Source organism: Ranitomeya variabilis, chromosome 1 (genome assembly GCF_051348905.1).
Source record: "Ranitomeya variabilis isolate aRanVar5 chromosome 1, aRanVar5.hap1, whole genome shotgun sequence".
Taxonomy (NCBI): Eukaryota; Metazoa; Chordata; class Amphibia; order Anura; family Dendrobatidae; genus Ranitomeya; species Ranitomeya variabilis.
Genome location: NC_135232.1, coordinates 310,498,408 through 310,514,971, shown reverse-complemented (window position 1 = coordinate 310,514,971; position 16,564 = coordinate 310,498,408). Strand labels below are relative to the sequence as shown.

Sequence of the window (16,564 nt, the reverse complement as noted above, 5' to 3'; positions counted from 1 at the left end):
TGTGGTGGCTCTTGAAGCAATGACTCCATCAGCAGTGGTCCTTGTGAATCTCCCCCAAATTTTTGAATGGCCTTTTCCTAATCCTTTCAAAGCTGCAGTTATCCTGGTTGCTTGTGCACCTTTTTCTACCACACTTTTTCCTTCCACTCAACTTTCCATTAATATGCTTGGATACAGCACTCTGTGAACAGCTAGCTTCTTTAGTAATTACCTTTTGTGGCTTATCCTCCTTGTGCAGTGTGTCAATGACTGCCTTCTGGACATCTGTCAAGTCAGCAGTCTTCCCAATGATTGTTCAGCCTACTGAAACAGACTAAAAGACCTTTTTAAATGCTTAGGAAACCTTTGCAGGTGGTTTTTGTTAATCATTCTAATTTACTGAGATAATTACTTCTTTCATTGGCTGTAAGCTATAATCATCAACATTCGCAGAAATAATCACTTGAAATAGATCACTCTGTAATGACTCTGAGTAATATACTGTAGGAGTTTCACTTTTTGTATTGAAAAACTGAAATAAATTACCTTTTTGATGATATTCTAATTTTGTGAGAAGCATCTGTGTGTGTGTGTATATATATATATATATATATATATATATATATATATATATATATAGCCCCAGGTCTGATGACAATCTAACAGGAAAGATGCAGAAACTTGGGAGTAGAGCGTAGCATGGAGCTGCAGAGTCACTTTATGGGAAAAGTTTTCAGGAACAGATGTGTGAGCAGTGGGTAATTTCCCATAGATTAGGGAAACACAATACAACTTTAAAAGGAACCTGTCACCTGAATTTGACGGGACCAGTTTTGGGTCATATGGGCGGGGTTTTCGGGTGTTTGATTCACCCTTTCCTTACCCGCTGTCTGCATGCTGGCCGCAATATTGGATTGAAGTTGTACTCCGGAGGACAGAGAATGAACTTCAATCCAATATTGCGGCCAGCCCATATGACCCAAAACTGGTCCCGCCAAATTCAGGTGACAGGTTTGCTTTAAATACGCACTTTACCTCTGGAATCAGTGATTGTCTGAAATCATGAAATCACAAATGTCACAATTGCTGAAGAGATTGAAAGGGACGTCTAATGCATAAAATGGCTGTCCATAGTACAGCACCCAAATGAGTCTACACAAATACTTGGCATGATGCAGAATTTGTCACCCATTTTTTGGGCATTTGACCATTTTAGAGAATTCATCATAATAGATAAATTCCGGCACCCTTCCTGTTTACCTAAACATCTAGATATTCAGTTTAGATATTTTGTGAATTTCATCCGCGCTGCTGTGAAAAATGAATGTCCAGGCGTATTGGAGATGGAGGATGATGGTTTATTCTCAACGCGTTTCAAAGTCACCAGGACTTCTTCCTCAGGATCTCCTTGGTTACCTAAACATCTAGTGATAATCAAAATACTGGCACATACCGGTACATTTTAATCACATTTGACTGCTATTATTAAAAATATTCCATCAGATGCTGCACAGTTCATTTTGTCTCTGATCTATAATTATGGAGAAGATATAATAGATTACACCATGAATACTGCAATCATATATCCCTTGAAGACAAACTTGAAATGGTAAGCAATTTCTAAACTAAATTCCATCAATTCTACTTATAATGTTATTAATCTAGTCCTTAGAAATCAGACTGGAATTCACTGATCATTACAGGTTTTAATCAGTTACTTTAAAGAACATTTCAGCAGTTAAACTCTAGTTTAATGTTTGTGGTCTTCAGTGTTTGTCATTTTTCATTCACTCACCTTATCAAAACGTATTTTTCTGATGTACTAAATGTGTCCACTTTCAGAAAATAAGATCTATTCTTTTACTTTTTTTTCATTTATCATTCTCAACTTACGTTATTTCCCATTGGTCCCGGTGGCCCAGATTCTCCCTGAAGTCCTGGTGGCCCTGTAAGTTTAATAAAGTTCTATGAAATATGTTTTAATTTCATGTAAATTATTAAAAAGATGAAACACAAAGTAGTCATTGGTACCTGATGGTCCTGGGGGGCCCCTTGGTCCCTGAATGGGGTTTCTTCCATTTTCAGTAAAACGATTGGAATTAAACAGATCTTAAAAACATAAATAATCACAAATTATCTTTCTAAAATTCTTTAGAGAAGGGAAAGAACATGAACTGATGTACCTTAGGTCATTAGAAAGTGATTGTTACGTTACACAGCTATTGGCATTGCAAATATCGGACATGTGCACAACCCCATAGAATATCAAAGGTACGAGTGTTAATCATGAAGACCATGGAAAACACTTCTCCGCCAAAATCCATCATGGGCATGAGCCCTTGTAGTGTATATGTCTTTTAATATCTATCAATTTCATCTCTCTAAAACCAAATCTAAGTTGATCACACATGACGAATAGATCTCACTAGATCAACTGAGCATCATTTATCAATTTAATAACTATAACTCCATCTGTAATTAGTTGTGAAAATAAAACCTGCTTTGAATCCTGTCATTGTTTCCAGGAATGGACTGGGACTGAAATTCAGCCCTGGCATTTGAAAGTGCACAGACTTATGCTGCCTCCCCCCAGAGGGAATCTCTATTAATAATACAGTTGTGCTCAAAAGTTTAAATAGCCCGGCAGAATTTTTGCTTTCTTTGCCTTTTTTTCAGAGAATATGAATGATCGCACCAAAACTTTTTCTCCACTCATGGTTAGTGGTTGGCTGAAGCCATTTATTGTCGAACTACTGTGTTTTCTCTTTTTAACCCCTTCATGCCGCGGCCCTTTTTCGTTTTTGTGTTTTCGTTTTTCGCTCCCCTCCTTCCCAGAGCCATAACTTTTTTATTTTTCCGTCAATATGGCCATGTGAGGGCTCATTTTTTGCGGGACGAGTTGTACTTTTGAACGACATCATTGGTTTTACCATGTCGTGTACTAGAAAATGGGAAAAAAATTCCAAGTGCGGTGAAATTGCAAAAAAAGTGCAATCCCACACTTGTTTTTTGTTTGGCTTTTTTGCTAGGTTCACTAAATGCTAAAACTAACCTGCCATTATGATTCTCTAGGTCATTACGAGTTCATAGACACCTAACATGTCTAGGTTATTTTTTATCCAAGTGGTGAAAAAAAATTCCAAACTTTGCTTAAAAAAAAAAAAAAAAAGTGCCATTTTCCGATACCCGTAGCGTCTCCAATTTTCGTGATCTGGGGTTGGGTGAGGGCTTATTTTTTGCGTGCCGAGCTGATGTTTTTAATGATACCATTTCGGCGCAGATGCGTTCTTTTGATCGCCCGTTATTGCATTTTAACGCAATGTCGCGGCGACCAAAAAAACGTAATTCTGGCGTTTCGGATTTTTTTCTCGCTACGCTGTTTAGCAAACAGGTTAATGCTTTTTTTTTAATTGATAGATCAGGCGATTCTGAACGCGGCGATACCAAATATGTGTAGGTTTGGTTTTTTTTTTATTGTTTTATTTAGGATGGGGCGAAAGGGGGGTGATTTAAACTTTTATATTTTTAATATTTTTTTCACATTTTTAAAAACTTTTTTTTTTCACTTTTGCCATGCTTCAATAGCCTCCAAGGGAGGCTAGAAGCAGGCACAGCCCGATCGGCTCTGCTACATAACAGCGATCATCAGATCGCTGTTATGTAGCTGAAATGCAGGTGTGCTGTCAGCGCCGACCACAGGGGGGCGCTCACAGCAGGCCGGCATCAGTAACCATAGAGGTCTCAAGGACCTCTATGGTTACCATCCTGATGCATCGCCAACCCCCGATCATGTGACAGGGGTCGGCGATGACGTCATTTCCGGCCGCCCGGCTGGATGCGGTAGTTAAATGCCGCTGTCTGCATTTGACAGCGGCATTTAACAGGTTAATAGCGGCGGGTGAACAGCGATTTCACCCGCCGCTATTGCGCGCACATGTCAGCTGTACAAAACAGCTGACATGTCACGACTTTGATGTGCGCTCACCGCCGGAGCGCACATCAAAGCAGGGGACCCGACATGCGCAGTACATGTACAGCGCATGTCGCGAAAGGGTTAAATCATAATGACAACCCAAAACATCCAAATTACCCTGATTAAAGGTTCACATACTCTGGTGATTTTGGCCTGATAACATGCACAGAAGTTAACACAAATGGGTTTGAATGGCTACTAAAGGTAACAGCCTCACCTGTGACCAGGTACAGACTGGGGCTGAAATTCAGCCCTGGCATTCAACATCACACAGGCCCATGTTGTCCCCGTCCCCATGAACCAGATGGGATATATTACTAATATTACCCTGCGTAGAGGAAAGGAAGATTTTCTACAAGACCAATATTTCTAATGATACCCGTGGCCTGCTGGGGTAAGTGACCAAGTCAGCAACTTTGTGCTTCATCACAACTTAACAGTATGGGTGTATTGAGAACACCGATTCTGTTAACAGCGTAGCAGACAAGGCAGCCCATGACCAGACAGGCCCTTCTGGCATTTGCCAGAATTGCCAGATGGCCAGTCCGGCCCTGCCTGTTTCCTGTTTGCTTGTAATCAGTTTGTGTTCATAAAACTCTTGCAGGTTTCTAACTATGAGTGGGGAAAAAGTTTTGGTGTTATCATTCATATTCTATGAAAAAAGGCCAAGAAAGAAAAAATTCTGGTGGGGTATGTAAACTTTTGAGCACAACTATATTACCCTGCCTGGAGAAAATCAATATTTACTAGAAGACCAATATTTCTAATAATACTGATATATAAGAATTAAATGTAATAATACCACAATAATAATATTGTAATTTAACAAATATTATCAAACTATATCCAATTATTACCAGCATATACAGTAGTGATACTATCACCAATAGAGTGATCATAAAGGGGTTGCCCAGGCTTGGGGTTAAAATCTGCAGTCACTATTTGACTGCAAACTTCTGAATTCTCTCAGCATTTGCAGTCAGGATTCTCTGGCTCTGGGTGCGGGCAGTCATGTGATCACAAGTATTCCATTTGCATACGTGCAGTCTCATTCCGACTAGATGTGCGCAACCTCGCTCAATACAAGTGAATTGAAAGAGGCCTGGGTACATCTTGTAGGACACACACTTGCTCACATGGCCGCCCGCTCCCGGCACCAGAGAATCCTGAGAAAGCACGATGCACATAACTTGAGTGACTGGAGACTTTAACCTCAAGCCTGGTCAACCCCTTTAACCAAAACTACTGTACTAGGACTGATATTACCACCATACAGTGACCGTATAATGGTAATATCAGTATTACACCAGGCTCCGCAGACACATATATATATATATGTATAATGTACAGATTTTCACCAGTGAAGCTGATTGTTGTCATTCATTTTCCCTTTTCTTTTCCATTCAGCCCAGACCACCAAGACCACTTCTTTCATCCATAACTCGTCCCTGCAAAATGTAATGCAGAGATATCTTTGGCTTATTACTTTCCAGCCCCCTCCTCATATTCCCCCACCTATGCACAAACCATATAGTGCTATAACCAGTTCACTAGACAGTAATAATGACCCTTCTGTGCCCTGTGTAGTAATAGTACTAACAGTATTTCCCCTGTACTTCCTTATAGTAATTATGATCCCCTTTGCCTTCTTACAATTAAATAAAATCCCCCTGGGACTCATAATAATAATAATAATAATACTCCCTTGTATTTATTTGCAGCTATACAACACCATACGGTAGTAATGTCCCAGTGTTTTATAATAATAATGCCTCCTGTGCTTCCTCTATAATGCTAACAATCCTACAGTGTGCCTCCATAAAATAATACCACCCCCATATCATGCCTCCTTATAGTATAAACCCTCAGTGCCTCTTTATTGCAATAATGCCCTTTAGTAGGAGCTTACATGAAAATCACAGGGCCCCATAGCAAAAGTCTTATCAGAGCCAGAGGTGTATCTGGGGGGGGCAGCAGGGGCATGTGTCCCGGGCGCAGCCGGCAGGGGTGCAGTCGGGCCTCCTAATGCAGCGTTCCGCAGTGTCTCCCCTGGTGGCTGCATTCTGCTGCCCCTCGGATTGGGAATCAGCTGTTCTCTGTGCTGACTGTCAAGCTGACAATCAGCACAGAGATGCTGCAGCGCGCCGGCTCCCAGTATTCAATTGTACTCTCATCTTACAGAAGCGAGTACAATTGAGGCTCTGACTACCGGGTCAGAGCGACGCCAGCAGCGTGATCAGATCATGTGATCATGCTGGTGACGTCACTCACCCGCGCTGCAGACTGCAGAGGCAAACATTGGTTGTAAGTGCTCCAGTGGAGCTGAAGACACCGAAGATCAAGTGCACGGGGAGGGCTTTACTATGTGTGGGGTGAATTGGAGTGAGGATGAGGGGCTTTATTATGTGTGGGGAGAATTGGAATTGGGATGGGGGCTTTGTTATGTGTGGGGAGAATTGGAGTGGGGATGGGGGGATTTGTGTGCAGGGAGAATTGGAGTGGGGAAGGGGGATTTAATGTGTGGGGGGAGATTTGAAGTGGAGATGGGGTTATTTATTGTGTGCGGGAAGATTTGCAGTGGGGATGGGGCGATTTAATGTGTGTGGGAGATTTGAGGACACAAAAGCAAAGGGGGAGATGGGGGGCATGTATGAGGAAACAGTACAGGGGAATGGGGGCATGTATGAGGAAACAGTATGGGGGCATGTCAGGGCCGGTTTTAGGCAAAGTGGGACCCTAGGCAAAAGTTTAAAATGGGGCCCCAAATGCTAACATATTGCACCAACAGAAACATTTTGGTTGTAGCTACATGTGCTGATTTCAGGCCACTAAACGAGCGTGATCAACAATATTGAAGTCATTCGCCACTTGTTTCCAGCCTCTTTACACTGGCTGGGGACAGAATGATCACTAGTAAATCAATCTGTCCCCATACAGTATCATCTTAGCAGAATATCTGCAGTTTTAACTGGGCGATGTGCTGATGAGAACAATGATTTTTGTTCCGGCATATACTGTACATACATACACCGTACATACACACAGATACACATACCGTACATACACACAGACATACACATTACATGCATACACACATACAGTTATATACACATATAGTATACACATACCGTACATACATATACCATACATACACACAAATACACATACATACACCGTTCGTACACACAGATACACATACAAATACAGTATATGCAAACACATACATATATCATACATACAGATACACATACATATACCATCATACATACACATACCGTACATACACATGCATATACCGTACATTCACACAAATGCCGTACATACACACAGATACACACACATATACCGTACATACACAGATACAGTTATATACAGTACATATAGTACACACATACCGTACATACATATAAAATACACCCAAATGCACATACCGTACATACATACATATACCCTACATGCATACACACACATATACCGAACATAGATACACATACACGTACCGTACATACACACATACAGTATATACACATACCGTACACACATATACATACACATATACTGTATGTACATGCACATAAACATACATATATACCATATATCCATACAAATTATTGCACATACACAGATACACACATACTGTACATGCATACACACACAGCCATACAACTATACCATACATACACACATATACTGTACATACATACACAGATACACACACACAGATAGAAACATACACATAGATACACACAGATGCACACATACATATACAAGCATATACATACATACATACTAATCTTGTATAGGTGGTCAGATGAGCCCTGCAGGTCAGTTCAGCTGGAGAAGGCTGCAGACCCCACTGTGGGGATGGGGCACAGAGCAGACAGCACTGATATCGGCCCCCTGCTGCTGCCGTGTTGTCCCCTGCAGTGAGCTCCTCCCCCATCTCTTCTCTGTGAGGAGACGCTGCAGCCTGCTCTGAACAGAACAGTGGAGGGAGCAGAAGACCCCCTGTAAGTCCTGCTCTTCCTCCATGACGGCTCTATGTGCTGTGCAGCCGGGGCCCCTGACTGTAGGCGAGCACTCACCATTGGGACGCTCCATGCAGGGGGACAGACGGCAGCCAGTGAGCGCTCTCTTCAGTCTGGTCACTGTGAGGTAAGGAAAGCGTTCATTGGCCAGCATCTCTCCCTGCATGACACGCCCCCTTTTTGATCTCCTGCACTTCGTGCCCCGCTCTCTCCCCGGCACTCGGTGTTCCGTGATTACAGGAGGGAGTGAGAGGGGCCCGACCCTGCATGATACCGGGCCTGCCTGCAGGGGCCTCCCTCCACCTCTGGGCCCCAGAGCAGTGCCATCAACAGTATGTCTGCCCCTGGCTGGGGGCCCCTAGGGCAGCGGGGGCCCCAGGCAGCTGCCTAGTCTGCCTGCCCCTAACGCCGGCCCTGGGGCATGTATGTGGAAACAGTACAGGGGAATGGGGGCATGTATGAGGAAACAGTACGGGGGAATGGGGGGCATGTATGAGGAAACAGTCTGGGGGAATGAGGGCATGTATGAAAAAACAGTACTGGGAAATGGGGGGCATATATGAGAAAACAATATGGGGGCTGGGTGCAGACAGTATGGGGAGCAAACGGGGAAATGTATGCGGACACAGTATGAGTAGCGATGTGAAAAATGTATTTGGACAGAGTACAGGAAGTGAGGGTGATGGGATGTGTGCAGCCACAGTATGGGGAATCAGGTGAGCAGGCAGTATAGAAAGTGAGGGGGTAAATATATGAGGAGATAGTATGGTGAACAGGGGGGAAGTGAGACGAGACAATATGAGGAGGGAGGGGAATAGTGTGAGGAGACAGTATGGGGGGAGAAAAATGAATGGGCACAGAATAGAAACTGAGTAGTGGAGGCGTAGCATGGAGGGACAGTGTAAGGGCACAGTCAGGAGGGGACAGTATACCAAGGAGGGGGAGTGTGATGAGGGGGTACAGTATAAATACTGGGCCCTATAGGGGGAACACAGTATGAGAGGACAGTGTGAAGAGAAGGCCAGTATGGAAAGGAGAGGTCAGTGTAAAGAGCATGAACCATAAGAGGGACAGTGTGGGGGTCATATTTTCTGCAGACAGTATAGTGAGGGGCAATAATTTATTCAGGAGCATTATAATGACACTTCTATCTTTAAGGGCATCATGTGGAGATTTTCTGCAAAAGAGCGGAGAAGATGGAAGTCTCCAGAGACGAGAAAACTCATCATGGGGTCTGGACAAGATGAAGAAGGAGAAAGACTCCAGAGACGACGTCATCTATACCTGGATGTAAATGTTATTTGTGATACTAACTAATTCTCATGTTTTTATTTATGATGAGCATTATAGAGGATGTCCAGGTTTGTGATGACAAAGTAGTAAATAAGACAGCGTCTCAAAATCACATTTTATTCTGCCTCCTGTGGCAACGTTTCGATCCAAAAGATCTTTCTCAAGCAGATCTTTCTCATTCTTTGTGACTGCAGACTTCTGAGTTCTCACAGTGCGCACTGCATGCTGTCAGGATTCTCTCGTGCTGGCGATTTACATACATGCGGTCACGTGCTGACTAGACATCTGTGGCCTCTGTCAATGAAAATGAACTGACTGAGGCCAGGCATGTCTAGTTGGAATGTGGTCAGAAGTATACAAATCGCATGCTTGTGCTGACATGACTGTCCACCGACAAGGGAGAATCCTAAAAGTGTGCAGTGCATTAGTTGTGAGAATTCAGAAACCTGCGATGACAGGATTCAGCTCTGCAGGTTCCAGTAGTCGTCACATGGACACTTCACTCATATGCGATTTTCATACTTATGGTCCTGTGACAACGAGCTTCTCTTCCTACTGCTCTCAGTTTTTCACTGAACATTGGGTGCATTAGGGAGAGGAGCTTGTGGGTACATGACTAAGTGTGCAAATCACATATGTTCTTGGGCGGGGGGGACGCCAAATTGAATTCTTGCCCCGGGTTCCAGATAACCTAGATACACCTCTGATCAGAGCACATATGCGGAGCCACAGAAGGGCATACAACCCACCTTTTTAAGAAACTGAATGAGATGTATTACAGCACTTACACGGTTATTTTGCCCCTACTAAAGCACTTAGTGTGTCATGGCCCCAAGAGAGTATGATGGCCCCACATGGTATGATGGCCTCACAAAGTATGATGCCCCACAGCATCCCACACAGTAAAATGGTCACCACAGCCTCCCATACAGCATGATGATCCCCCAAAGCCTCCCATTCAGTATGATTCTCCCCACAACCTCTCACACAGTATGATGGTACCCCACAGCCCCATATATAGTATGATGAACCCCCACAGCCCAACGTGTAGTATGATGGCATCACCACAGCCCTCATATAGTATGATGGTCCCCCCACAGCCCTCTATATAATATGATGGTACTACAGACCCTCATACAGTATGAAGGTCCCCAACAAAATTAAAAAAAAGGAGACTCATCTAATCCAGACTCCCTGTCCTCCGCAGCCTCCATCTCCTCTTTTTTCTTGTCTCTAAGTGGACACGAACACCACGCTGCCTGAGTGGCGTCGTCCTTCAGCAGGCTGCTGACTAAAAGTATTCTGCGGCCTGCTGGAGTAAGTGATGTAGCATTTAGCCAGTGGCTCTGTGCTCTGTCACAACTGTTAATAGTATTGCTTCCTGTGGATGCATGCTAACAGTGTAGCAGACAATGCAACCCACGGCCGGGGAGGCCCATCTGGCATTTGCCAGATTTGACCAATGGCCAGTCTGGCCTTGATTGTATCTATATTTAATACCTCCTGGAGATGGAGCACTTCAAAGTTTGACTAGCCTAAAAGTTTAGAACCCTTTCCTATAGTCATGATTAAGCAATCTACAAAAGTTCACTGACCTATATATAGGTATTGGAATTAAGGCATATGTCACATTTTTTTATATTCCTGCCTATATACAGTGCCTTGCGAAAATATACGGCCCCCTGGAACTTTTCAACCTTTTCCCACATATCATGCTTCAAACATAAAAATACCAAATGTAAATTTTTGGTGAAGAATCAATAACAAGTGGAACACAATTGTGAAGTTGAACGATATTTATTTGTTATTTTAAATTTTTGTGGAAATTCAAAAACTGAAAAGTGGGGTGTGCAATATTATTCGGCCCCTTTACTTTCAGTGCAGCAAACTCACTCCAGAAGTTCATTGTGGATCTCTGAATGATCCAATGTTGTCCTAAATGCCTAATGATGATAAATATAATCCACCTGTGTGTAATCAAGTCTCCGTATAAATACACCTGCTCTGTGATAGTCTCAGGGTTCTGTTTGAAGCACAGAGAGCATCATGAAGACCAAGGAACACAACAGCCAGGTCCGTGATACTGTTGTGGAGAAGTTAAAGCCGGATTTGGATACAAAATTATTTCCAAAACTTTAAACATCCCAAGTATCATATTGAAATGGAAGGAGTATCATACCACTGCAAATCTACCAAGACCCGGCCGTCCCTCTAAACATTCATCTCAAACAAAGAGAAGACTGATCAGAGATGCAGCCAAGAAGCCCATTATCACTCTGGATGAACTGCAGAGATCTACAGCTGAGGTGGGACAGTCTGTCCATAGGACAGCAATCAGTCATACACTGCACAAATCTGGCCTTTATGGAAGAGTGGCAAGAAGAAAGCCATTTCTTAAAGATATCCATAAAAAGTGTCATTTAAAGTTTGCAACAAGCTACCTGGGAGACACACCAAACATGTGGAGGAAGGTGCTTTGGTCAGATGAAACCAAAATCGAACTTTTTGACACCACCGCTGCTGCTGCTCTTTCATATGGTGGACTACACCTTTCTCATACCCCAAGATCAGACAACAGAGCAGGTGGAGGCGTTGGTCTGCTCCTTTCACCCAAATGTACCTTCCAAGTTATCCCCCAAGTACCCTCACTTGTATTCCCATCCTTTGAGGTCCATGCTGTCAGACTCTACGTCCCCTTCTCCATGCGAGTGGCGGTGGTGTATCGTCCTCCCGGCCACTCTCATCAGTTCCAGGATCACTTTGCCACTTGGCTTCCACACTTTCTCTCCTGTGACACCCCCACCCTCATTATGGGTGATTTCAACATCCCCATTGCTTCTCCCCTCTCCCCATCTGCTTCTCACCTTTTATCTCTAACCTCTTTCGGCCTCTCGCAGCATACTAACTCTCCAACGCATGAAGATGGAAACTCCCTTGACTTGGTCTTCTCCCGGCTTTGCTCAGTGGATTATTTCACAAACTCCCCTCTCGCGCTCTCTGACCACAACCTTCTTTCATTCTCTATCAAGAACTGCCATGCTGCTCAGGTCACCCCCACTTTCCACACTTATAGAAACATACAGGCCATTAGCACCCAGAAACTTATGAAGAACTTGCAGTCCTCATTGGCCCCAATCTTCTCCATCTCATGTCCTGATTCTGCTCTGAAGCATTAAAATGAAACCCTGCAAAGTGCCCTGGATGAAGCTGCACCTCCTATACATAGAACAACTCGGCACAGACGGCGACAACCATGGCACACGCTGCAAACACGTTTGCTGCAGCGGTGCTCCAGGTGCGCCGAACGTCTGTGGAGAAAATCTAATCTACCTGAAGATTTCATCCATTATAAGTTCATGCTAAAAACATACAACTCTGCCCTTCACCTCTCCAAACAAACCTATTTCAACACCCTCATCACCTCACTGTCAAATAACCCTAAACGTCTCTTTGACACTTTCCAGTCCCTACTCAACCCAAGAGAGCAGGCCCCAACCACAGATCTCCACGCTGACGATCTGGCCAATTACTTCAAAGAAAAAATTGACCACATTCGACAGGAAATCATCTCCCAATCTCTTCATACCATGCACTGTCCTCCCTCCCCCACTGCATCTATTTAACTCTCTGACTTTGAACCAGTTACAGAAGTAAGCAGGCTCCTTGCATCTTCTCGCCCTACCACTTGCACCAGTGACCCCATTCCGTCACATCTCCTCCAGTCCCTTTCCCCGGCTGTCACCTCTCACCTAACAAAAATATTCAACCTTTCCATCACTTCCGGTATTTTTCCCTCCTCATTTAAGCATGCCATCATACATCCATTACTTAAAAAACCCTCCCTCGACCAAAATTGTGCCGCTAATTATAGACCTGTCTCTAATCTTCCCTTCATCTCTAAACTCCTCGAGCGCCTGGTCCACTCCCATCTTACCCGCTATCTCTCAGATAACTCTCTTCTTGACCCTCTTCAATCTGGTTTCCGCTCTTTACACTCTACTGAAACTGCCCTCACTAAAGTCTCTAATGACCTACTAACAGCTAAATCTAGTGGTCACTACTCCATGCTAATTTTCTTGGATCTCTCTGCAGAATTCGATACTGTGGATCATCAGCTCCTCCTCACTATGCTCCGCTCCATCGGCCTCAAGGACACTGTTCTCTCTTGATTCTCCTCCTATCTCTCTGACCGATCCTTCACTGTATGTTTTGCTGGTTCCTCCTCCTCTTACCTTCCCCTTACTGTTGGGGTTCCTCAAGGATCAGTCCTAGGCCCCCTCCTCTTCTCTTTGTATACTGCCCCTATTGGACAAACAATCAGTAGAATTGGTTTCCAGTACCATCTCTATGCTGACGACACCCAATTATACACCTCTTCTCCTGTTATCACGCCGACCTTTTTAGAAAACACCAGTGATTGTCTTACCGCTGTCTCTAACATCATGTCCTCCCTCTATCTGAAACTGAACCTGTCAAAAACTGAACTCCTTGTGTTCTCTCCCTCTACTAACCTACCTTTGCCTGACATTGCCATCTCCGTGTGCGGTTCCACCATTACTCCAAAGCAACATGCCCGCTGCCTTGGGGTCATCCTTGATTCCGAGCTTTCATTCACTCCCCACATCCGATCACTGGCTCACTCTTCTTATCTGCATCTCAAAAACATTTCTAGAATTCGCCCTTTTCTTACTTTCGACTCTACAAAAACTCTTACTGTCTCACTTATTCATTCTCGTCTGGACTATTGTAACTCTCTACTAATCGGCCTCCCTCTTACCAAACTCTCCCCACTCCAATATGTCCTGAATGCTGCTGCCAGGATCATATTCCTCACCAACCGTTACACCGATGCCTCTACCTTGTGCCAGTCATTACACTGGCTACCCATCCACTCCAGAATCCAGTACAAAACTACTACCCTCATCCACAAAGCACTCCATGGCTCAGTACCACCCTACATCTCCTCTCTGGTCTCAGTCTACCACCCTACCCGTGCCCTCTGCTCCACTAATGACCTCAGGTTAGCATCCTCAATAATCAGAACCTCCCACTCCCGTCTCCAAGACTTTACACGTGCTGCGCCGATTCTTTGGAATGCACTACCTAGGTTAATATGATTAATCCCCAATCCCCACAGTTTTAAGCGTGCCCTAAAAACTCATTTGTTCAGACTGACCTACCGACTCAACACATTAACCTAACTATCCCTGTGTGGCCCATTCAAAAAAACATCAACCATAATCAGTTTCCTCCCATCATGTTCTCATACACTTTATGCAGTTAATAGCCCCCTGTGTCTGTACTGTTACATACTTAGGCAGTTAACTGGTTCATGCAGCTTTACATGAACACCCGAGCCTTACACTATGGCTGGTCCAAATAACTAAAGCAATTGTTACCATCCACCTCTCGTGTCTCCCCTTTTCCTCATAGTTTGTAAGCCTGCGAGCAGGGCCCTCATTCCTCCTGGTATCTGTTTTGAACTGTGATTTCTGTTATGATGTAATGTCTATTGTCTGTACAAGTCCCCTCTATAAGTTGTAAAGCACTGCGGAATATGTTGGCGCTATATACATAAAAATTATTATTATTATTAACAATGCCAAACGATATGTTTGTCGTAAAGGCAACACAGCTCATCACCCTGAACACATCATGGTTGGGGCCTGCTTTTCTTCAGCAGGGACAGGGAAGATGGTTAAAATTGATGGGAAGATGGATGGAACCAAATACAGGACCATTCTTGAAGAAAACCTGTTGGAGTCTGTAAAAGACCTGAGACTGGGCCGAAGATTTGTCTTCCAACAAGACAATGATCCCAAACATAAAGCAAAATCTACAATGGAATGGTTCACAAATAAATGTATTCAAGTGTTAGAATGGCCAAGTCAAAGTCCAGACCTCAATCCAGTTGAGAAACTGTTGAAAGAGCTGAAAACTGCTGTTCACAAACGATCTCCATCAAAGCTCACTGAGCTCGAGCTGTTTGCCAAGAATTTCAGTCTCTCGATGTACAAAACTGATAGAGACATACCCCAAGCGACTTGCAGCTGTAATCGCAACAAAAGGTGGCGCAACAAAGTATTAAGTTAAAGGGGCCGAATAGTATTGCACACCCCACTTTTCAGTTTTTGAATTTCCACAAAAATTTAAAATAACAAGTAAATTTCGTTCAACTTCACAATTGTGTTCCACTTGTTGATTCTTCACCAAAAAATTACATTTGGTATCTTTATGTTTGAAGCATGATATGTGGGAAAAGGTTGAAAAGTTCCATGGGGCTGAATACTTTCGCAAGGCACTATATCGAAGAGAAGCACCATTTTTCCAATCATGTTTTACAGAAGAGATCTTTTACGATAATTAAAAGGAACTTGCCAGCAGGATTTCACCCCTCCAAACAATTAATATATGCATTTACCTCTTTCAGAGACAAGTCCAGCAATACATTTACATAGCTAGTCCATTCGTCCAATATTGTGAAATCAGAATTGATATGAATATGAATTGATATGCAAATAGTTTGGCAAATCTAAATCCTCTGTCACTCCAACTATATTCCAGCTCTGAAGTCATACAGTATACTGTATAGGCTGTGAGTGAAGCAGCAGGAGGCAGTGATAGGTTGGGAATTATTATTATTTATTACTAGAGCACTATTTATTCCATGATGCTGTACATGAGGAGAGGATACACACAAAATACAAATATAAACTACAATGAACAAACTAATAGTGACAGGTACACAAGTGAGAGGACCCTACCCTTGCGGCCTTACATTCTATCAGATAATGAGGAAGGAGACAGTAGGTTGAGTGGGGGATAGAGCTGGAGTGACAGAGGCTTCAGATCCACCATAACCATTTGCATACAATTGTAACAGTGATTACTCAGTAATGGAGATACAGACTGGCCATCTAAAGGTATCTCTGGGCTTCTCATTGAAAGAGCTCCATGCACATGTAAGAAGAGAGCCCCGATCCGGGGTACCTTGTTTGCGCCAGGCCGGAACTGTCAGGACTGTCACCTTTGTTGTCTGGGGGAAAGTTTAGAGACCCGGACCGACTTTTGCACTTGACGGCAGGGGGTGGAGGATAAAAAGGGCAGAGCACACGAAAAGGCAGACAGACTTGACGGGAAGACGCAGCACGCAGCAGGGGAATCCAGGTGCTTCGTCCTCTGAGCACCATGACAGCGCAGGACCGAGCTACATTGTCCTGGCGGCTCCCTACAAAGACTGTGATCGGAGAACCGTTTTCCACCCATTGGCCCCCACGGCTCAAGTTACTCC

At 43.7% G+C, this 16,564-nt stretch overlaps 1 protein-coding gene across 9 annotated transcripts in view; it reads right to left on the bottom strand.

Moving 5' to 3' along the window:
- EMID1 (EMI domain containing 1) overlaps positions 1–16,564 on the bottom strand; it is a 224,204-nt gene that overhangs the window by 72,033 nt on the left and 135,607 nt on the right. For all 9 annotated transcript variants that reach the window (XM_077296678.1, XM_077296635.1, XM_077296653.1 and 6 more), the window contains 2 exons: positions 2,011–2,088; positions 1,873–1,925 (listed from right to left, as the gene is read on the bottom strand). In XM_077296678.1, coding sequence (XP_077152793.1) covers positions 1,873–1,925; positions 2,011–2,088 — 131 coding nt within the window. The remainder of the gene's footprint in view (positions 1–1,872; positions 1,926–2,010; positions 2,089–16,564) is intronic.